The sequence below is a fragment of the Halichoerus grypus genome, chromosome 14, assembly GCF_964656455.1.
Source record: "Halichoerus grypus chromosome 14, mHalGry1.hap1.1, whole genome shotgun sequence".
NCBI lineage: Eukaryota > Metazoa > Chordata > Mammalia > Carnivora > Phocidae > Halichoerus > Halichoerus grypus.
Window position 1 is genome coordinate 56,932,183 of NC_135725.1, and position 23,331 is coordinate 56,955,513.

The 23,331-nt window shown below is 48.4% G+C and overlaps 1 protein-coding gene across 4 annotated transcripts in view; it reads right to left on the bottom strand.

The window, feature by feature from the left end:
* Positions 1-2,615: 2,615 nt before the first annotated feature.
* Positions 2,616-23,331, bottom strand: part of B4GALT1 (beta-1,4-galactosyltransferase 1) — a 53,882-nt gene continuing 33,166 nt past the window's right edge. Inside the window, exons 3-7 of one of the 4 annotated variants that reach the window (XM_036065066.2) lie at positions 18,259-18,423; positions 10,884-11,071; positions 8,146-8,268; positions 5,797-5,901; positions 2,616-5,574 (exon numbers count right to left, since the gene is read on the bottom strand). In XM_036065066.2, the coding sequence (XP_035920959.1) occupies positions 5,442-5,574; positions 5,797-5,901; positions 8,146-8,268; positions 10,884-11,071; positions 18,259-18,423 (714 nt within the window). In that variant the 3' untranslated portion in view covers positions 2,616-5,441. Of the gene's footprint in view, positions 5,575-5,796; positions 5,902-8,145; positions 8,269-10,883; positions 11,072-18,258; positions 18,463-23,331 lie in introns of those variants that run through there. The other 3 variants (XM_036065067.2, XR_004908573.2, XM_036065068.2) reach the window with 3 other exon arrangements.

Below are 23,331 nucleotides of genomic sequence, written 5' to 3' on the forward strand. Positions count from 1 at the left end.
CTAACTGAGCCACACAGGTGCCCCAGAATTTCCTTACTTTCTAAGGCTGAATGATATTCCATTGTATGTATACGCCACATTTTGTTTCTCCATTCATCTGTTGATAGACAACTGGGTCATCTCCACCTTTTGACTGTTGTGATCTACTATGAACATGGGTATACAAGTATCTGTTCGAGTCCTTATTTTCATTTCTTTTGGGTATATACCCTGAAGTGGAATTACTGGACCATATGGCAATTCTATGTTTAAGTTTTTGAGGAATCACCATGTGATTTTCCACAAGGGCTGCATCATATTACATTCCCACCAGCAGTGCCCAGGGTTCCAATTTTTCCACATCCTCTGCAATATTTATCCTGTTATTTTGATAACAGCCATCCTAATTGGTGCAAGGTGGTATCTCAGTGTGGTTTTGATTTGCACAGGGCAGGTGGGGGTGATCCTGCTATTTTTATAAATGACGACTCAGAGATAAACTGACTTCCTTCAAGGTGCTAAGAAGGGTTAACCTCAGGTATAAGAGGAAACCCAAGATCAGGGCACTTCCTACTGGAGGAAGGGCAGAACTATGGGGAGACCAGAGGTGGATTCTGAGAGCAAGTCCTAAAACAGAAGAAGAGCAAACTGAGGGCTCAGAGAGGGGAATCAACTTGTCCAGGGTTACACAGTGAGTGGGAAGGCAGAAAGAGCCAGCAGTAATGATCATTGTTTATATGGCCTTTTCCTGGCCATCTTCCCAGGCCCCCTGCCTGGTGACCTGGCACACATCTTGCTCAAGGGCAGATGTCCTTGGAGTGTCATATCCCTCTGGTTTCTGGTCTACTGACCCTAACACTCCCTACCCACAACAACCATGCCCTGAAGGTTCCTCTGCCTCACGGCCCGCGTACAGTTCCCCGAGCCCAGATGAAGGCAAAAGCCACGGTCCCTGCCCAGGGACTCTGCCAGCGAAGGAAATAAGACTTGTCTGGCATGACCTGCTCAGCCAGACAAACTTCGTCTCCTTTCTAACAGGGTTAAGAAGTCCCAGTTCTAAGAAATCAGCCCCGGGGAATGTGCAAACTCTCACCTCCTGGAACAAACAAGAGGAGGGGAGCCTGGAAGTGTGGTGGAGACTTGGCAACACCTAGAACTTGGCCACCCTCCCCACACATGGCTTCCCTCTGTCACCAACAGCAAACAGTCCTGCTTTGGGAGGTCCCACTCATATACCTGCACAAGTACCTACCAACCTGGGTACCACGGCCCTGCCTCTGATGGACGTTTGTAAGACAGTGATTTGGCATCCAGGTCACATTCTCCCATGGAAAAAGGTACTGTGTTGGGGGACCTGGGGCCCACTGAATCCACACTCACGACTACCAGGTTCCGCCTGGCTCAGACTTGGTCTGGGTCCATGTGAAGTGGGAGACTAGAGACAGAGCACATCTCAAGGAAGTGGCCAACCCCAGGGGCCTGTCTGTGGCCCCTTCCTCCTGCCTTCTTCCCTTCCTGGCACCCTTGGAGCCCACCATGGCTTCAAGCCCCCTTCCTCCCCAGTGTTGCCCTTCCAAACACCTTTGCTGGTGTGAGGCAAGGAAGGGGTGGGAAAACACGACTGTGAGGTCCTGGGTATCTCCAGAAGGGGACTGGTCACGTCACAGCACCAGGAAGAGGCAACAGTAGGATTTGAACCCAGGCACTCTCGTCTCTCTTAGGCACATGTCAGGTGTGTTATGCATGTTAGTATGTATGTATCTGTGTGGATATGTGCATCTTTGGGGACAGAAGGGTGTTCCACTTAACCCAGACCTTCTGGCTTACAAAGCCTTCTAAGGCAGCACTTTGTCCAAAGGACCAGAGTCTCGTCTCCTGTTTGAAGGTCAGATCTGAGCCCAGGGCCACCTCTGTTCAGGTCTGGAGCCCCTAGGGATCCTTCTAGCCATCACAAGGATGGGTGGGGACAGCCATGGCACTGTGGGGGCTATAAAGTGCTGCCCTTCCTGCTCCTTTTGCCCAGTTGGTCCCACATTCCCAGCTCCATCAGCCTGGACAGCAAGGGTGACCCCTCCTGCACCCTGGTTTCCTCGGACACATTTCTTCCAGATGCCAAGTCAATCCAGCCAGCATGTAAGAGGTAGCTGGTGCCTGATGCTGGGGGCGATGAGGAGGAGGCACCCGGGGTACATAGTGCCTCAGGTCCTTGAGTCACAGCTAAGACCCTGGAGAATATTTACATTTCCTGGGGCCGACAGAAATCTTATTTTGTAGAATACCCACTCAAGTTACACTGTGAACACCTTGTGGAAATGGCTCTGAGGACGATCTCAGAACTACCGCAGCATTTGCTGACCATGGCAGAATGCGGCCCGAGACTCGCTAGGAAGAATGTTATTTTGATGTGGCCCCAGCTGCTCTGTACGTAGTAAGTGCCGTGTCAGTACGTCAGACACAAGCCTCAGAAACAGCAGATTCCGGGGAGGCGGGCGGAGCACAGTCAGGTGAGCCCCCCGCCCCCCGAGAGGTGACAGACCTTTGCTTTCTTCTGATCCTCCCAGCAGTCAGTCCCAAGCATTTCCCTCCAGCCCTGGGAGAGCCCAGACCCCAGAAATCAGAAAAGAAACCACCTGAGATTACAAAGATAAGGTCATTTATTCACGTTATATTACTGGATTTTAAAGACAAAAATACAGTTGTTTTGAACACCAAGGTCACACACACACACACACCCCCCACTTACAATGGTAAATCCATACATTTGCATACATGGGAAATCAAAATACACAACAGGTCTCTAGGACAGGAAAGCTGCCGTCCCGGCTGAGTGCGGCACCCCACGCCCAGCCCTGAGGTCGGCAGAGCCCCTGCCCAGACTGAGAGCCAGCACCAGCATTTCCTTTACCCTCTTGTGCCACTGCCATCCTCTTTCCCAAAGGCCACTTTACAGGGTCACCAGCAACGGGACAGAGAGAAACAGAGAAAAGACGCAGCATACAACAACTTCATGGTGACTACTTCCAGGTGAAGGAAATGCTCCCTGAACCCTCAGCCTTGAACTTCTCAGGGAGGAAACAGGACCTGCAGCATCTTAGGAACCAGGCAAGCACCCAGGCCTAACCTTGGGCCCAACTGGGCCCCCTGAGAGCACCAGAAGGTCAGCAAATGGGCAACAGGTGAAGCAGGATTTCCCTTGGTTCTGAGAATGAACCACATACTTGACTATTCCAATGGAACGTAAAGGGACAGGAAAACAAACAAAAGTCAGAATTTTCTTTAAGAGTAAAGTAAGTAAAAAGAAATTACCACCCAGGGTATTTGTCTCCTTTCTTTTAAGGCACTTTGGAAAAGTCAGGATCTGGAGACGGAAAGAGAGGTCTTCATTATTTGCATTTCCCAAAACTCCCTCTCAGTGCGGTCATTCTTGGTTCCACTGACATCGCTGTTCAGGAATGGGGAACTGACAGAAAGAATACTCTTTGCATAGCCCAGCTGCTTCTGCAGCGGAAAATAATTTTTAATCAATACAAAGGCTTCTGGAAAAAGAACCATGTGAGCATCCAAGATGCTCAAAGCGATAAAGGCACAGGTAAGCCTGGGGCTGGGCACCAGCTCAGCCTCCACACTAAGGGCTGGTTCCCAGGAAGTCAGGGGTGGGGCTCCAGGCTGCCACCCGCTGAAGCGTCAACTCTGGGATTAGACAGCTGAATCTTTTGCCCTTAGCCCGGCCAGACTGGACTTGGCGAGGGCGCCCAGTGGTAGGAACGCCCTTGTGCATCTCGTCCCAGAGAGGCTAAACCTCTCCCAGCAGAGATGGGTTTGGAGACGGCACCCCTGTGGATCAGCCTCCCTGGAGTGGGAGCACCTGCTAAAAACCTGAGGGGGATGGGAGGCTTTAGGCACCAGAGTGGCTGTGGGGGAGTGTGGGAGGGTTCAGCTCAACTTCTTTCTAGATCACTAATTAAAAGGCACATTCATGCTGGAGAATGAATAGTTTGTTTGACCCTGAGTGCCACAGGCAAGTTTGAGGGAACAGGCAAGAGGCAAAGGAACAAAAACAGGGAGGAAGGAAGGAGAAAGGCAAAAAAAAAAAAGGAGGAAGGTGTGGGGAGGAGAACGGGTCCTGCAAGGTAGGCCAGACAGTGCGGCCAGCACAGCTGAGGAGGCGGCCCCCAGACTCCACAGGGGCCAGAGCAGTGACTTCCTCCCCCTCCAGGGACTCATGGGGCCAGTAAACACCCTGATTGCTGTCATTTACAACTCCACAGCCTAGGGCCCCAAGGGGAGGTCCCAGGGTGGGTTGGAAGAGGGGTGGAGGTCCCTCCCACCTGGGGAGGGGAGGGAGGTGGGGAGCTTTGTCTAGCAGGCCTAGGCTTTCGCCTCCCCCAGAGGTCTAGCAGGATAACTCTGACCAGGGAGGCCTTACCCTCAAAGGGCCTAAAGGTGATTCTGCTCTTCACAAAACCTGGCCTGCCGACTAAATCAGAGGTCCATTCATGGCCAGTACAGCATACATTATTTTTTCCCCTAAAAAATGCTCAACCCCCTCCCCACATTTAAAACACCACAATAAAAATACATAAGAAATTCAAGTTTATATAGCATGCTCAGAAAAATAAATTGCCATGATTTAACACTAAATAGCTAGGCAAATCTGGATCAACACAAAATCAAGCTAGATCATAATTAGAATCCGATTTGTTCTTTAAAATACTACAAACTGCTTTTTTTAAAAAAAAGTCTTTACATTCAGAAATCAGACAATCTGGAGAAAGGCCACTGAATGTGAGAACACCCAAGACTGCCTTGTTCTCAGTGTCACCAAGAACACTAAAGCTGCCTTGGAATTCACACATTAGCAGGGCAAGAGGTCCAAGGCTCAAGTTTTAAAATCCTTTTGCTACGAAGACACACGCACGCACACACAGCGATTGTAGCAGTTGCATACCGCTAAAAGAAGGTAGGGAAGGGGTAAAATGAGAATGGTTGAGATTATGTTTTTCTGTTAAAATATGCAAACAAAAAACATCACACCAATCTGATTTCAGCAGCACTCTCCAATTTTTCATAAAGTAATAAGAATACCACAATTTAAAGCGAAATTCTTACCTATTTCACAACAACTTAGCAGTTTATCACTGGGAATGAGTCCCACAGTCACCAAATTTTGGGCTGTGTACTGATTCTTTGGGGTGACACTGTGAACATGCCAAGAATCCCCCAAAGGCTGATGGTTTCTACATTTACAAATACCTTGTAGAGCTAAGAAGTCACATGCCGAGCCAAGTTGGGGGCAAAATATCCCACTCGTCCTGGTCATCTAGAAAGGCATCTGAATGATGAATGAAGGGGGCCTATCACTCCGATTGTTAAGAATGAAAGGGACCAGCCCAGCAGATTGGCAGAGACACAGAGCAAAGGTCCCTGGCCATTTTCAGGTCTCTTATTAGTGTACCAAAATGCTAGCTCGGTGTCCCGATGTCCACTGTGATTTTGGTATACAATGGGTTTCTCTCTATGTCCAACACCTTGTAAGTGAGTGTGTTCAAACCATCCGAGAGCATGGTCTCCTTTGTATGTGCAATTCGGTCAAACCTACAAGGAAAAGATAGGCAAAGGGTTGGTGTCCAAACAGAAATCTTAAGGAAAAAGCATTAAACATTTGTCCTTCATCACATGCCCACCTACTCTACCAGTCCCGTGGACAGAACCCTCCCTCCCTCTCCCTCAAGGCATGGAGCCCTCTCCAGAGCCTCATTCCTGCGGCCTCCCCATCTGAAAGGAGAAAGAAGGAATGTAAATGAACACAGAACACACCTCTGAGGATTGGGCTCATTTTTCTTGTCTCTTGAGTGGCGGATCATCCGACACTTGCCAACCACAGCATTTGGGCGAGATACGGACATACCTCTAAAAACTAATCTGCAAGGAGTAAAAGGACAAGTCATCATTGTACAGCTGCCATAAGGCTTGGGTCCAAAAGCCCCAGCTGCAAGACTTGTGCGCCATCCACCATCTTGTTTATTGTTCTCACTCAACCCATACCCCGGCCACTGGGGTACTGGTTCAAACACACACTAAATCCCCAGGTCCTTTTACCACAGGTTCTGTAGTCTGTGTTGGTGACTGTTCCGGGCCAGGCACTGGGGGTGTCTGCCCTCACAGAACTTAAAGTGCACACTTAGAACACAGGACCATCAGTGTCAGGATGGAGGCAAGGAGGGGAGATAGGGTTGAGCACTTGAGGAGAAGCCACTCACTTTCCCTGAGCAAGACTAGGCAGAGCCAGCTGTGAAGATGAAGGGGTGCCAGAGCATTTCAGGCACCCAGGGCAGCTGAGGCAAAGACAGAGGGACAGAGCAAACACAGGGCCCTCAGGGAGCAACACAAACTTCTGGGGACTTGTGGACAGAGTCTGGAGTAGGAAATGGTCAGAGATGAGGCTGGAAAGAAGGGTGAAGGCTACATGATGGAGGCCTTCCCAGAGCTTTATAGCATGCCAGTGATCAGTGCCGGTGTCTGAAAGGGACATAATATACAGTTCCCCAAAGGTTTTTGGCCAAAGGGAAGTCTCTCTGATAAGCACCATAAGGATGGAGAGCAGAGAACAAGGCGAGAGGCAGCCAGAACAGGATGGAAGATTTTGTGTAGGTCTGGGGGAAAAGGAATGAGGGCCAAAGCCAAAGCCTTGACAGCAGCAGTTCAAGTTAGTTAAGAGGCAGGCCTGGCTGGTCCTGGATGACTTAAAGGTTTCTTCTGGCCTCGGCTCCCCCGGTGCTGATCTCGTGCCCGGCACAGTTGCATAAGACACAGGTCCTTTATCTTTCAAGAAAGCTGCTCCACAAATCACTCTGCCTTCTAGTCCCTCCACCCTCAGGGTTCCCTCCCCACTAACCCTCTACACCGCTCAGATCTGTGGCATCACATCGGCCCTGAACGCCATCCCATGGGCCCCATGTTTGCCCAGGTGGTGCTGTGGAAGCAAATCTGTCTGGACCCCCTACCCGGGGCTTCAGCGGCCTCCCCACCAGGCCTGCAGGACACAGTGCTCTGTATGCTGAAGGTGCTTGATCATCAATCTGCATGCGCTCCAACTCTGGTTTCTCCCAGGCCGATAGTAAAGACTTGGGTCTATGACAGGTTCTCACACCAAGCTAAATGTGACTGCCTTGGGTGCTGCTCTGACACACACCTTCTGGGAATGGATCAAATAATGTACTCCAATTCAGGAACGTGCTAGGGTTTATTCTGATATCAAGCTCAGCGACAAGCTCAGACTAGCTCCCGGAGGGAGAAGGCACTTCTTATCCATGGGCGGCAGGGTTGAAGTCTCCATGGCCAGGGAGAACTGGGCAGAATGTGGTTTCAAATGCCATTAGAATTTTTTTTACCCTCTGCAATGACAACCCCCATGATAAAGGCTTACCAGCTTATAAGGAGCCCCTGGGGTGTGGGTGGGGCGGGGCTGGCAGTGGAGAGATGGTTGCTGGGGGAGGGGGGAGCTGTTCACAGAAGTTCATTATACTACTCAGTCCTCTTTGGTGTATGTTAAAAATGTTCCAGAATAAACAAATAACAGAGAGATTCTGTAAAGGAACTTAGGATCCCGCCCAAAGAAACTTATTTCATAATCAAACGGGACCACAATGAAATGCTGAATTTTTGCAAAGGACACATGTTTACTTCTTCAAGACAAAACAGCATGTGGTATAAAACAAAGTAAACTCAACCCTTCACTTGGTTCTCATTTTGCATGTTCCAAGGCTAATGCAAAAATCACAGAAGCTAATCTTCCTAAAGACATTCTTCAGCACCTATGGTCCTACTGCGGGGCACACTTAAGAATGTGGGCCAAGGGGCACGTGGGTGGCTCAGTTGGTTAAGCATCTGGCATCGGCTCAGGTCATGATCCCAGGGTCCTGGGATTGAGTCCCTCATCAGCCTCCTTGCTCAGGGGGGAGCCTGCTTCTCCCTCTGCCTGCCACTCCCCCTGCTTGTGCACTCTCTCTCTGATAAATAAATAAAATCTTAAAAAAAAAAGAATGTGGGCCAAGTGGGGACTGTATCCCACCCGAGGAGCAATCCTTGCAGAATAACCAGGTGCTAATTGAAAAACTGGGAGTGAAAGGAGACAGAGAAGAAAGAGATCTAAGTTGTGACCATTACCTGTTAAAAATGTCATCATCTTCACCTCCCCAGCCCCAGTAGTTATTAGGAAATCCATTGATGGTGAGAAACTGTTGTTTACTTAGAGCAGAGACACCTCCAAAATACTGAACGTAAGGTAGGCTGGGGGAGAAACACACACACAAAGACCAGTGGTTAGGTAAGTCTTGACTTTTCAAAATAAAGCATGCTCAAAGCATAAACACTTCTAGTGTTATATTTATTCTCTGGAACTTCTTAATTGGGGATTTATGAGGGTTTTCTTTGTTCTGTTTTTCTATCAGACTCAGATGATCTTAGAGAAGACACAGATATCAAAAAGTAGAATCTTGCTCTAAGAATACTATGTTGCTTCTGTGGTTACCTGGAAAATTAGTCAGTGACAAAAGCATAAGCCCACTTCTTGTGCGCCGTTCAGGAATCTGCTTTTCCATGTGTCCTGCTCCTTCATGGGAAATCTTTATCCAGGAGGTCCTGGAAACTGAGATTGGGGTAAAGCCTCCCTGTGCCCACCTGGTTATGCCCTCCCTTTCCACCCTCAGCCCATCTACCAGTCTAACTTTCATTCTTCACAGGCATACTGGTTTCAACACTGACCCCAACAGTCAAAATAGTATTCCTGAAAATCTGCTCAAATAACATTTTCTAGAAAATTTCTACCACATCCTGACTTAGCAAAATGTGTAAGGGTGAATCTATTTTGACACATTTTTAAGCAGTAGGGCATCTGGACGCTCATCTTTCCACACCTTTTGATATTTTACTATTTCAACGGTGATGAAATGTTAAGATTCAGGTCACGTCCAGAAGCCTGGCAAAGGCTTTCCCATGGGGCCTTTAAAGGCTGTGGTTTTTGTGATGACCTTGTGTGCAGCACCAAACTACACTAGGGCTCTTATTGGAATCCAAAGCGACTAAAAATCCATCACACAGATTAAGGAAAACTCTAACTCGGACTTCGAGGGGGAAGTCAGCCAAACCATACAGAACATATGAAAAAAAAAAAAGTGCAATTATTATTTTCAAATACATTCAGAACATCTGACTGTGAGTATCCACTAGGATCCCCAGGGGCCTGCTTTACTGAGTCAAAGGTGATCTATCTGTAATTAGGTGTCATCACTTAGGTGCCCAGTCACCCACCGTTGGGCGTACCTCACACTACAGTCTGTGCCTGATTACAAGGGGGGTTTGAAGCAGGTGGCCAAGCCAATAAGCTTTCTCCCAATCAGTGTTTATACAAAAAGGACTCTTGGTGACCTCACAGGAAAGTACATGCCAAGATGGTGAGATCCGGTTTCGCCGTCTGTGCTGGTTTCTCTGACCAACCGCCTGCCCCCCAAGCCTGACTTGTTCTGGGTACAACAGGCCTGGTGCTGTGGCAAAGAAGGAAGGCGTCACCACCACGCTTCAAAAGGGGGATGCAGAGGGGGCAGGGTTTGAGCCTGTGTATCTCAAAGAGAAGAAGATACACAAACAGGGAGGTAGGGAGGGAAGATAGGAGGGTGCAGGGTGATGTTTACAGCCCAATTCTCCCCTCCTTAAGACAGCAATTTAGGCGCTGGTCTGGGGGAAGGACTTCACAGCATCCCTATTTTCTTTTCTTTTCTTTTTAATTAAGTAGGCTCCGTGGCCAACGTAGGGCTTGAATTCACGGCCCCGACATCGAGAGGCACATGCTCTACCAACTGAGCCAGCCAGGTGCCCCTTAGCATCCCTGTTTTCATCTCCCAGCCCTCGTTCCCATGGCAAGGGAGGATAGAAAGAAATTATGGGAATAAAATGAGTCTGAAAGACAGCATCTGTATGGAAACCAAGGGACTGCTGGTCAGCACAGGCCTCCAGACTGGGGTGGTCAGCCTAAGCCAGGGATGCCTAGCACTCAGCTTCCTGGGACTTCAGGCTGACTTAAAGCAGTGAGGGAAGGGTCAGTTTACTCAACTAATAGGTGATTTAAAACAATTTTATGTTGCCTGGTGATGGGTATTGAGGAGGGCACGTTCTGCATGGAGCACTGGGTGTTATGCACAAACAATGAATCATGGAACACTATATCTAAAACTAATGATGTAATGTATGGGGATTAACATAACAATAAAAAAAATTAAAAAAAAACCCAAACAATTTTATGTTAATATAAACATGGATAATTATGGAACAAAATGCAGATTTATTTTTTTAAGATTAAAAAAAAGGACTACAAGGCTACTTTCCACCTACAACAATATGCTTTGGATTATACCGCTGCCCTTGGGGACAGGCATCAGTCGGCCTCCTCAATAGGGGCATTTTGATGGAAAAGTCTGGGTCCCAATGTCCAGACAGAAGCCTGTGCTTTGCAGGGAAACAGTATCATGTTCTTTCTTAATTAAGTACCAAGGTACATCTGCTAAGGTACCCAAACCCAAGAATTTACTGGGGGGAAACGATTCCAATTTGCTTCCCAAACTGGGTGGGGGGGGAGGGGATAGAAGAAAGCAAGGAAATACAGCATCTGTTTGGAGCCTCCAGGCTAGAGCCATCCCAAACACAAACACTCTTCTTGCCTGGATGTGCAGGGATATGAGTGTTTCTGAATTTCACGTTCCTCCTCAAACCGTGACTGACTCTGGCCTTAAAAAGCACCCTATTCTCAGGGGAAGGATTCTCCTCTGGAACCTAAAGAGATACTCCTGGGCTGGCAGAGCTGCATTTCCTAGTCGTCAGGTTTTCCATAGCTTCTGGTGGATATCTCTTACCTAAATCCAAACTTATCCATGGCCACAGAGATGTGCCGTGGCTGTGAGAAACACCTGTAGGCGTTGTGGTCGTTCATTGGAATGAGGTCCACATCGCTAAACACAAAGCAGTTGTAGTCATAGTCCTTCAAGGCCTCTTGAAAGCCAATGTTGAGGAGCTTAGCACGGTTGAACATGGTTTCTCCAGCCTGGGGCAGAAACAGAAGAAGTGCTATCAGATATCATGAGGCCACTGAACAGAACACTCACACGAACTGGTCACCTGCCAACTACATGTGATCCTTAGTCCACTCATTTTTTCTGCTCTCACTTTACAAATCAAATGGCATGCCCTGCGTCAGCACTCCCTCTTCTAGGAATTGAATTATGTAGGACTTGCAAATACGCAAAAATGAACGTGCTCACCATGGGATTTTTATCACAGCAAAAGATTGCAAACAATGCCATAAGCATTGCTAAGGAACTGGTTAAATAATTTATGTAACATCCACATAATGGGATAGAGTTGTTAAAAAAATAAGAAAGCTCTTAAAGGAAATGATTTTCAAGATAGTATTGTTAGGTGAAAAAACATTTAAACATATGTGTCATATATTTAATATACTTTATATAGACTAACTCCCATAAAGATAGCCAGGAAACTGGTACCTATGGACTTTCCACTTCTTCCGTCTTTGTATGGTTGATTATGGGTCTGACTATTGTGTGCCTTTGCAGGTGTCTGTCATTAAACTAGGTACCAGAGGGGGCGCCTGGGTGGCTCAGTCATTAAGCGTCTGCCTTCGGCTCAGGTCATGATCCCAGGGTCCTGGGATCAAGCCCCACATCGGGCTCCCTGCTCTGCGGGAAGCCTGCTTCTCCCTCTCCCACTCCCCCTGCTTGTGTTCCCTCTCTTGCTGTATCTCTCTCTGTCAGATAAATAAATAAAATCTTTAAAAAAAAAAACAAAAAAAAACCCTAGGTACCAGAGAAATATGGTGAACCCAAGTCAGTCTCTGCTCTCATTGTGTTCACAACCTAGGGTAGGAAGCTGTGTGATACATGCTATGATAGAAACAGAGTGTATGAGAGAGAAGAGGACACCTGCTTCAGGATGCCAACCACTGGGTGCCGAAGCACCAAGTCTGTTGGTGCAAAGGTACTTCATATTTTATTTACTTATTTTCAGCTCCCCCCACTAGAATATAAACTCAATGAAAGCTGGTATTTCTAACTTTTTATTCACCTAGTGCCTAGAACACTGCCTGGCATACTATAAGAGCTCAATAAATAACTGCTGGATGGATGGATGGATAGATGGATGGACAGATGGATGGATAGATGGATGAGCAGACCAAGGGATGGGTTTCAACAAACAATGGCAGATGACAATTCTGGGAAGCTTCAGCCAAAGGGCTCCCTCAGGGTTACCAGCAAGAGTGTCTGCTCTTAACCCCGGCCCCAGGGTAGTAAGGACAGTGACAGCATCAACACGGCCACCCTTACATCTAGCAAGCGGTCCACAAGCCCTGCCATTCGCGTACTCTCACCCCAGCCAGAATCCTCGCAACAACGCCATGAAGAAACTAAGGTACAAAGTAACACAGCCCGTGCCGGACCCAACGCTGAAGTCCTCACCTAGTGCTCTCTCCCAATATCTCTTGGGGTCAACAAGATCAGGGCCTTCAACTTTGGTGGAAAGTATATCTCACAGGGGCCTGCAGTGGCTATACAATCTCAAAGGTGGGGTCCCCAGCATCCTCTCTCTAGGCCCCCAAGAGAGGCTTTGGAAGCTGTGCCCTGCAGGCTGCCTGTGCGAGTACAGAGCGTACGGGCAGCGCCACAGCTGCCCAGCTCAGCTGGGTGACTCCGAGAAATGAGCCACTCAAGGAACACAAGTATCAGGAAGTCAGCCAAGAGGACAGTGAATGAATTAAGGAAACACTTTATACAAGAACTCCTTCCTTCAGCCCATGACAAAGCTTTCTAACCACACACGGTGAAAGGAGAAGGCTGAGCCCAATGGCACACACTGTTCTTTAGTTGTACCCACCGGTTAAGAGTCATTCAGAATCCTGCCTTCAGCTAATTCTCTGTAAGTCTTGAGGCGAAAAGAAGTTTAAAGTTTAGAAACTAGATATGAAAACTATAAAGGTGTTGTAATTACTATTATTACAACACACCGCTGAAGTTCACTGGGAGATGTGACATGCAAGGTATAGGATAAGTGTTTTACATGCTTTTAAACATCTCAACAGTCTTGTAACAACCTTCATCCCAACCCAGACTTACTTCACTCTTCCCAGACCCTTCCCCCTTCTGGCAATTCGGAGAGAGATCTGCACCTGGTACTTTCCATCTTGCTCCTCTAGCCCCATGAAGACCCTAAGAGTTAGCTTTCTCTGAATATTTTCAAACACAGTGCAGCCCCACTGATCACTTTTCCAACAAGTCAAAGGGTGTTCCAACAAAGCCTTTTCACACTCAGGTAGTAGACTCCTGAGGGTGGCCACACGCAATGCTCCCTTCTCTTGGTACATTCTCTAATAACAGGGGCAGGGAGCTCTTGATGGCCATGCCCAAACCACAGGGGCTGGCCTGCTAGCCATGACTGTTTGAACTAAGCAGATGTCTGACTGAGACTATACTAAGCATTTTTCCTCTCCCAGGAACTGCCAATTTGGAACCATGAATGGGCACCTCTGGCACCACACCCCAAGAACAATGGTAGCCTAGAGGAGAAACCCAAGGAGCAGATCTATCCTACCCTTTTCCCTACTTGTGGCATAACAGTTCCTTCAACTCAATAAGGCACTTCAGTGTCTGGTCCACAGTTAAAATTAGTCAGCCAGTTTTCTAAAATAGCCTGAACTGTGTATCACTCCTCTCATCCTGGCTTCACCTCTGTGATTCGGTGGGGGGGGGGGGGGGGGAGGCAGGGGGGCGGGGGAAGGCGGGGTACATTCTTTCAGGTGTAATTTCCTACCAGGGCCCTTAGGAACATCAGAGCAGCAGAACGGTAGATAAGGAAAGTATGTGTCTTCCCCTTCCTCCCCTGGGATTATAGAAAAGTCAACTCTAGGCTTCTTTGGGTGAAATGGTGTAACACCTTGGGTAACTTTCTTGATAAGAAAGACAGGCCCTAGCAAGCCTGTCCAACCCCACCACTAACAGGAGGTGGGAAGACACCCAGCCTTCATTCTTGCCTCTTCTCAATAGGCACATGCATCCAGTGTGTCTGCTACTTCCTTCCCTCAGGTAAATACTTATCAAGCACCACTACCATCCAGCCACGCCAAATACATAGCTGTGACGGACACATGCTTTTTTTTTTTTTGACACATGCATTTTTATCCCAGGAATGCCTACTTCCTGGCTTCCTAGCTATGTGACTTTGGGTAAATCACACCTCTAGGTCTCCATTTCCTCATCTGGTTATTTGGATGCCAACAGGTGAGTTTTATTAGATGAGACAATGCACGAACAGACCTTTCCACACTGCCTGGCAACAAATGTCAGCTACTATCATTATTATAGGAGTAGGTCTTCCCATCCATCTTGAACAGACCTTTCAAATTGTCTCCCAGAAATCCAACATGGAGACTTCCCCTTCTCTAGTGTTTGTGTGTGTCCTTCCCAATCAGCTTCAAGAAACTTCCCAAATCCTGCTTCTCTGACGGGGGGCAGGGGGTGTCCAAAAAGGATTAGGGCTCAAGTGAGTTAGCCTGTGGCTCACAAAATGAGAATCTCTATAGCAACAAGAGAAAGTCTGAGACCTTTAGAGGTATGATATGCTCGGGAAGTCACACATGAAGAGGAACTGGTGCTCTGAGAGCAGGGGTCCCTCTGAAAGGCCGAGTTTTTTAGTACAGGTTTCGTGTTACTTTGGTAGATAAGAGTTATACACATCCATTCCTTCAAGGGCAACTGGCTCCTCTTAAGAGAAGGAGAGGATAGAAGAAAGAAGAAAGGACAAAAATGGTATGACATTCCCACAGCTGGACAGAGAAGCTGTCTCACTGATCAAAGCTCACAGAAAAACCTATAAACCTTTTATGACTGGGCCTGTACCTAAAAATGGGTGTAACAGTCAGTCAAGCAAAGCCAACAATACCAGAAGGGAGAGGACAAGCTCCTCAGGGAGCAGAAAGGAGGAAGAGGCTGCCTTCAGACACCTCAAACAACAAACCCAGGGCCTTTCTAGCAGATCTACATGGCAGGGACAGATGTCCTAAGAAACATCAGAAGCGACTTGGTCTCTTTAAGACTGTTAACACCTTTCTCTAGAGCCCTCATTTATACTAAGGAGAGCAAGTGGTATGTCCACTGAAAACGGAACCCTCATACACTGATGGTGAGAATGTGAAATGGTGCAGCCATCTTAGAAAACAGTCTGGCAGCTCCTCAGACTGGATGGATAAACAAAGAGTTACCACATGATCCAGCGATTCCACTCCTAGGTATATACCCAAGAGAAATGAAAACTTATGTCCACACAAAAACTTGTCCACAACATTCATAACAGCATTATTCAAAATAGATAAAAAGTAGAAACAAACCAAATGTCTGTCAACTACTGAATGGATAAATATAATGTAGTATATCCCTACAACGCAATGTTATTCAGCAATAAAAAAGAATGAATACTGAGACATGCTATCACATGGATGAACCTTGAAAACATCATATTAAGTTAAAGAAGCCAGTCACAAAGGACCACAGATTGCAAGATTTTGTTTATATGAAATGTCCAGAACAGGCAAATCTATAGAGACAAAGTATATTAGTGGTTGCCCAGGCCAGGGGAAATGAAGGGATGTAGAAGCTAAGAAATACCAGGTTTATTTTTGGTGCAATGAAAATATTCTAAAATTGATTATGGTGATGGATGCACAACTCCTGAATATACCAAAAGCCACTGGATTATGTACTTTAAATAGGTGAATCGTATGGTATATAATTATATCTCAATAAAGTGATTATCAGAAAGAAAAAAAAAGTTAAGAAAAAAGAGAAAGGCTAGCTCCAGAGGCAGAAGAGGACCAAGGATCATATTTCTCCCTCTATCTCATATATTCATTCTTGTCATTTATTAGCTGTAGGGATACAGAAAAGGAAAAGACACAGGCCCAGCTTTTGAGTAGTTCTGAGTTAAACAGGCAATTATAATGGGCTGATGTGGAAATGAAGACACTGATCAAGTCCTAGGGGATTGGAAAAGCATGAGAAGAGTGTTCCTAGGAGAGAAAGCAGCATTTGTCAAGGCTGTGGGGGAAAAAAAGAACCATTCAAGAAGCTACAAGAAATACAGAATGGGGAAGCCAGAATAAGACATGAGGGTGAATGTGGACTAAATCCTGCCGGGGAGAGGGAGGCTGAGAACTCTACTAATGTACTCAGGCTTTGTCTTTTATTTAGGCCATGGGGAGCCCTTGAAGATTTTAAACAAAGATTATGTTTTACATGTCAAGGAGGGACTTGTGCCCTATCCCACAACTGAAAGCAGGGAGATCTGTTTGGAAGCTGTCGCATGATTCACATGAGAAACGGAGAGTAGGCAGTAATGGTGGGCAGGTAGAGAACACCTTCCTCCAAGGGCTAATGCAAGGGCTCCACGTTCCCATTTCGTGCCTCACCTGCTCCCTGGGCACGTGCACTGTACCCACAAGCAGCCTTCATGGGGCTTTTAGAATAGGTACCAGAGTCTGGTCTAATCCCCAGGCAAATCCTGACTGTGGTTAAGGCAAGAGTGGCTTCTCCTTATTATGGCAAGACACACGACCAACTGCAGAAGGCCATGGCCTCTCTGGACCAAGTTCTAACAGTCTAAAGGATTGGTTAAACCACCCTGCCTTCCCTGGATGTTAGGCCCATGTGTATACACCAGTAGACACTTCCCCCAACCATGACAGCTTGGGGACTGACCACCTGGCCCCTCCTCCACCAAAAGACACAGCAACAATGAGGTTGGAAACAGCAAGCCAAAGCCAAGACTCAATGAATCAGAATCTCTATGTGATGGGAGAGACAATTTTGCTCCCATACACATGCCCTGGCCCATCACAAAGACACACACACACACACGAACACACACACACACACACACGCCCCCTTCTCAACACTGATAGTAACCCACAGGCTCTCAAACCCACAGCTCTGGAGGTAGGGCTACAGTCAGTGGAAATGCTTGCTGAAACGCCCCTTGCATGCTTCTCTGTGCCCAATCAGACACCAAGAGAAAAGGCACAGGCCAGTGGGTGGCAGGAGAGCAGAGGAAGCTCTGGCTGGGCGGTTCTGTGGCAGGACTGACCCGCGGGCCTACGTGTGGACCCCGGGGTAGTAGACAGGCTGGCTGGGAGGTGATCCCTGGAGAATTGCTGGGATTATACAAACGCTGAGTTTGTGGAAGGCTAATATCCACTCACCCATGATTTCACAGCAGTTGGGCCTCCGCTCTTAACCATAATAATATGGTAGCCTCGAGCTTGGAGAGGGCTCTCAACAAAACCTGGACTTGAGACTTCAGCTCTTCACCCAGGGAGTAAAGGAAACGGGGCCCTTCAGGGTCAGAGAGCTGGGGTCGGGGGGTGGCTCTCTGTTTGCCAAAGTAACTGGCAAGAGTGAGTACATCCTTGGCCCCCGCTGGACTAGAACACAGGTCAGAAGCCCTAGGTTGCCTTCAGAGAGAACTGAGCGAATAGAACAGCCCAGCAGGGATTCGGGGGGAGGTGAGCACAGAGAACAGAGTTTTTAAACTCCAGCTCCAGAGGAGCCATAGTAGGATGTCCTTCTTCCCTGGATCTGAGGCCCTGAGATCTGACTTTCTGCAGGAAAACATTTTAGAAAATAAAGGGCTTCTCTTTCAGAAAGCAACTTGACCATTTATATAATGGACTAGAAACATGTTTAAACTGTTTCTGAACCCGTAATTCTGTGCCGGAAAATCTAGCCTGTGGAAACGATTCTAAATGTGGAAGCAAGCAAGCACCAAATAAGCTTCTGCCTCAGGGATATGCGTTATGGTGTCACTGACACCAGCGAGAAAGTGGCAATTGTCTGAATGCCTTGTAGTAGAGGGACGGCTAAGTTCCTTACGGTAGAGCTGCGTGCTTAACGACTAGGGGAGCACGGACGGTGGAGATTATGAAGGCTATGAGAGAACACGGGAAGATGCTGATGACACGGAACTGAAGAAAAATGCAGGACACAAAAGGATATACACACACAGCATGAGCTCAATTGTGGCTTAATTTAAAGGCAAAGTATCTCAGACCTCTGCACGACAGGCTGGCTCCCCACAACCTCAGCATTTCCGAGCGAGCCTACAGAGACTACAACCTTGCGTGGGGACCCCGGGGCCCGGGCTCAGGTTTGATTTGGGGCGTGTGGACATTACCAGGGTGGCAGCAGTGGTGGTGGCGGCGGCGACGGCAGTCACAGCAGGAGTTAGGCCGGCACTCCTCTCTCTCTCTCTCTCTAGGAGGTGGAGGGCACAGAAGAGGAGGTAGGTGGAGAGTAAGAAGCAGATCACAGAGAGGAGCTCCTCCTTCAGCTTGCTTTGCTACAAACAGGATTAACAAGTAAAAGCAAAAGGCCCCCACTAGAAGGAAAAAAAAAGAGACAAGGATGGATGCAAGGGAGAGAGGTAAGGAAGAGAGGCAATGTCAAGGCTGTGAAGAAAAGCGGGGGAGGAGGGGCATTCTGACCCTTGTTTCAGGGCAAAGGCAAATTCCTAAGAAGCTGTCACGCCCCGTCATGACATCACAGGTTTACAGGGAAAATGATGTTTCCCAGAACAATGTCCAGGGAGGCAATTCATGTCTGTGAGTACCTGTAAGGGCTCTGCCACGTTCCCCAGGAGAACGGACCAAGCCACAGATAGGGAGAGGGGAAAACACACAGCAAAGGAAACGACCAGTCACTGGGACTGCACACGAGCTCTGGTGGGACACAGACTTCCCACAACACTCCTGTGCCCCAGGATCCAGAACGTCCCAGTGCTCAAGGAAGGGGGTGCTGCATGATGGGACTGGCCCTACTACTCCCGAGCCCCATTCCTGCACACATCAATCTGGGTGCTGACAGCTTCAGGAGAAAATGGAAGGCAGGGATGGGGGGGATGGTGAACAGATAAGATCAACACAGAAACCAAACCAGTGGGGGCCATCGGCCCAGGCAGTTGTCCTTCTCCACAATGGGATGGACCCATGAGTCTGATTCAATCTAACTCGTCTTGGCTTCAAGTAGGAACGAGCTACTTGGCCCAGTAACAGGAATAAGTTGCTGAGGTGTGGTGACAGTACTCTTACTCACTGAGGGTACAAAGGGCTGTCTCCAAACCTGGCCATACTTGGTTCCAGACAAGCAGACTGGAACTACCTTACAACAGTGCACAGACAAGAAGGAAGAGGGAAAAAAATTCCAAAGTCAAAGAATCCTCAGGCAGGCCCCGCTCTGCTGCACCCCCAGGCTTTCAGACCTGGATTTACCTGTCAGCATGACAACTGGGCAAGCCTCCTTTTGAGGCTGTTACTCCAAAGCTGCTACTCACCTCTCATGACCCATGGGACTCAAGGTGTTGTTGCCAAGTGGATATGGAGCTGTTACCCAGTGAGGGGAACGAGTGTGTTCGGGACTGAACGTGGCAAAGCAAGGCATTCCTTAGGCCTTAGGTCATCTCTATCCAAATCCCAGCTCTGCCACCCAGCCAACATGGGGCCCCGAGCAAGCTGCTTACCTTCGTGAGCTTTCTCTCAGCAGAAACAATGAGAGTACCCATCTGCCTTACTGGGGGGCTGGTAGGGTCAAAATTCAAAGTGAAGACCATGAAAGAGGTTCAGTCCAAAGGACCATAAAGTCTATGACCATCAATGACCACAGGGCTAAAGCAGGTTCTGTGCATTTTTCCTGAAAAGCAAGGTCACCCTGAGGGCAATGTCCCAGGCAGCCTGCTCTGGTCAGGAAGGAGGAGGAAGCTTTGGAGAGAGGCCCCAGGGAAGGGCTGTGTAGGTTGGTTCCCAAGGGTCATGACCTGGCCTGACTGGGAAAGGAGGCTTCACTTCCAAGAGGAACAGACCTCACCAGAGAACCAGGAGCAAGGGGTCCTGAGGATGGGTGTTCAGTAAATGGGCAGCAGTCACAGGGAGCAGCTTCTATCTCCAAACCCTGACTGACCACTGGACTGTGCATGGAGCTATGTGGTCAGGAAGGCAGAGGGAATCAGACCTGAGGGGCCTGGGGTTTAAAGGCCACAGGCCAGGGAGAACATGCACACACAGAATCAGCCCTCACCCCTCACTAGAAAGCATCGAGTGGCCTGTGGGAGAAGTTGACTCTACTCCAAGGTCTCAGAGAGCTAAGGTGGGGGTGGGGAGCCGGGGGTTAAATGGTGGCTAGAAAGAAAGAACTAGGTCAAGGAACACAGGGGACAGGCACACAGGGCAGAGGGGGTAGCGTAAGCAAAGGCACAAGGAGGGGAGCACAGAGTGTGTCTCAGTGAAGATGGAGAGTCCAGTGTGTCTGTCATGTCAAGTGTGTCTCAAGGAGGGCTGAGGAGGAAGTGACTAGAGGCAGGTCATGGGGGGACCTAGACGGTCTTAGATACCAAGCTCGGCGCTTTGGACCCTTTAGACCCTTGGCTGTAGGCAGTGGGGACATAGTCAAGGGCTTAAAGAGTAACATGGTCAGAACTAGAAAGATCTTGGGCAGCTAGTGAGATCAGAAGCACCAGAGGATACACAAACAGAATCGGAGAGACCGGTCCCGGGCCCTGACTCAGGACAAAGGCTGCACGGTTATGACAAAACTAGCTGACCAGCCGGGCCTGCATTCCTCACCCGTTTGGTAATTTTTATGCTGGTTAGCTTCACAAACATCCTCTATTTCGTATGTACGGCCTTTACTACGAGGTGGTAACCTGCCTTTCCTTCAGCCTACGTGGTTTTACAGTTTCCTTTCCTCATTGAAGTATGAGGAGTTACAGTGACCGTCCCGCATCTGCTCTGACGTCCTGGTATCCAGCGCCGCACCAAGTCCCCAGGGTCGGACCACAGGTGGGACAGCGGTGCCACAGAGCAGCACCCTTGGCTCCAAGAGGGTGGACATGCCAGAAGCCGAAGGGGAGGCTCGAAAACTGCGGGGAGAGGGCAGGAGGAGTGCTGAAGACCAGAGGACTAACAGCAATCTCAGCTGGTAAAGCCTTCCCCGATCCCCTCCACCCCACTTACTGTGAGATGCAAATTGTTATGGTAATTGGAGGGGCCTAAACCAAAAGGGACTGGTTAACATGGACACGGGTAGGAACCACAAAAGCTCATGAAAGCTTATCCCTGTGTGCGGAGCTTGAGACACAACCCTACTCGGAAGAAGCTGTTGGGCTTGACATGGTCCCTAAGTCCCCTGAGATTCTGTTTTCTGTCACTATCCACTATCCTCTGACCCCATTGAGGCCGTACAAATGGGAGGGAGGGTCTTGAGGCTGGTACTGAGTATGGGTGAAGCAGGAGGCAGGGAGAGCAGTAAAGAGTTCATCACTATAGCACTGGGCAGAAAAAACAGGCAGGGAGAAAGGAGGGGTGAGTGGGGAGAAGGAACGCAAATTATAGCAGGGACAGTTAATGTTTACTGAGGGTTCGCCCTGTGCCAGGCGCTTTATAGGCCCCATGTGCAAATACCAAAACCTCTCCCTCCCACCAATGAGGAAACAGAGGTCTGAAGAACTCAAGCCTATGGTCACTGCGCGGGGAAGTGACAGAGCTGGAACCCAGGCAGTCCGAGCCGGAAGCTCGCTCCCAGCCCTCCTACCCAGCTGGGAGAAAGACTTTAAGGAAGGTACCAAATGGCCCAGAAGACAGAGTGAGCGCTGAGGCTGCGAGAGGGCACCAGGTAACAGGGGCTGGGCTGGAGCTGGAGCCCTCCTGTTACCTATGTGACTTCCTACCGGTCCCTTCCTCTCGCTGAGCCTTGTCTCCTCATGGGTGCGAGAGAGTAGACATTTTCATACTACCTGGGGGAAGGGAGGAGCAGAGATGGGGACAGGGTGTCCCATTCAAGTAGAATAGCACCACTGTGACCTGCTGTTGCTGGGGGTACTGCATAGCATTTTAATAGGGCAGGAGGTTCTGTGCTAGAAAACCTGTTGGAGAACCCTTGGAATAGAGGTCTCAGAGGCTCCTACTTCAAGCATTCCTTCTCTCTCATCTTAAATGGGGCAGGCAGTGAACAAAGAGTCAAGATGACAGGAGGGTGTCTGAGGCAGGGGGATGATGGGAGGCTTGAATGCCTATTTACATGAGGGTCAAAGCCAGATGCTACCAATTCTCTTTCTTCCTCTTCTTTGTATAACAAGAGAGGACAGAGGAAATTCCTAATTTGCAGGTGGGGTATGCTCCAAATGTTTCTTCTTCTGCCTCTTTTCAAGGATTAGGTTTCCTCTCACCACTTTATTATGTGCTCTTTACGGATATCATAGAGATGATATTCTTTACTGGAAAGGTCGAGCAAACTTCAAGTTTCTTCATGATTCGGTTATCTGGAAGTCAGATCACACTTTCCCAAAGAAATCATCAGGGTAGAGTTGGAGCAGAATAAATAAGATTAGCTGGGGGAGAGAGAGATAAGGAGGAAAAGATGTTCCTAAGGTGGAAAGGTAACCCTCAGAAAAGAAGGAAAAGATGGAGAAGCAAAAAGACATGGAAGGGGGGTGGTGAGATGGTGATACTGACAAGACAAGACTAGAGGGAAAAAAGATGTAAATATGTTTGGAAAGCTAAAAATAAAATATTTCCGATGTTAAGTTGCAAGTGGGAAGAGATTGGGGGGCGGTCTCAGTATCCTAGGGAAGTAAAGAGGTGGGTTGGGTGGGGGATGGGGGGAGAGGGAGGTGTTGGTTTAGGCCTGCTTTCCCCCAAGTGTAATTCATAGAACGTTCATTGCTTGAGACAATTCTTGGAAAACAGATCTCCAGTCAGCCAAGCTCAGAAAACAGCGTGTGCCGAACAGTTTTGGAGGCTATAACGTACACTAGCACACAAGGCTGTGTAGGAATGAAGCCTGCTTCCCGTTGTTCAATCCAGCATTTTTCAAATGTGGCCTCAGAGCTCCATTTCGGAAAGCACACTTTGGAAGAAGCCCGGTCTTATGCAGCGTCCGGTGTGAGCCAGCACGGCGGTGCCACCGTCCAGCTTGGCACCGTCTAGTTGTTCTGCCAGCTTGGATTGGGGCAGGCAGGAGCATCTAGCTGGTACAAAGTACTCCGAAACCTGTTGTATGAAACCTGGGAAATAGCTATATAAATTATGTCATAGGAATTTAAGATCACGGCTAAATTTCACTGGTCCAATATTGGTTTTGACTTTGTAATTGAACGGGGAAGTCTCCCATTCCCCTAAAATATAACATATCTCTACCTTAGCATCCTTCCCTCCAGTCTTCCTTGACCTCGGTCACCTAAATTCAAAAGCTCAGCATC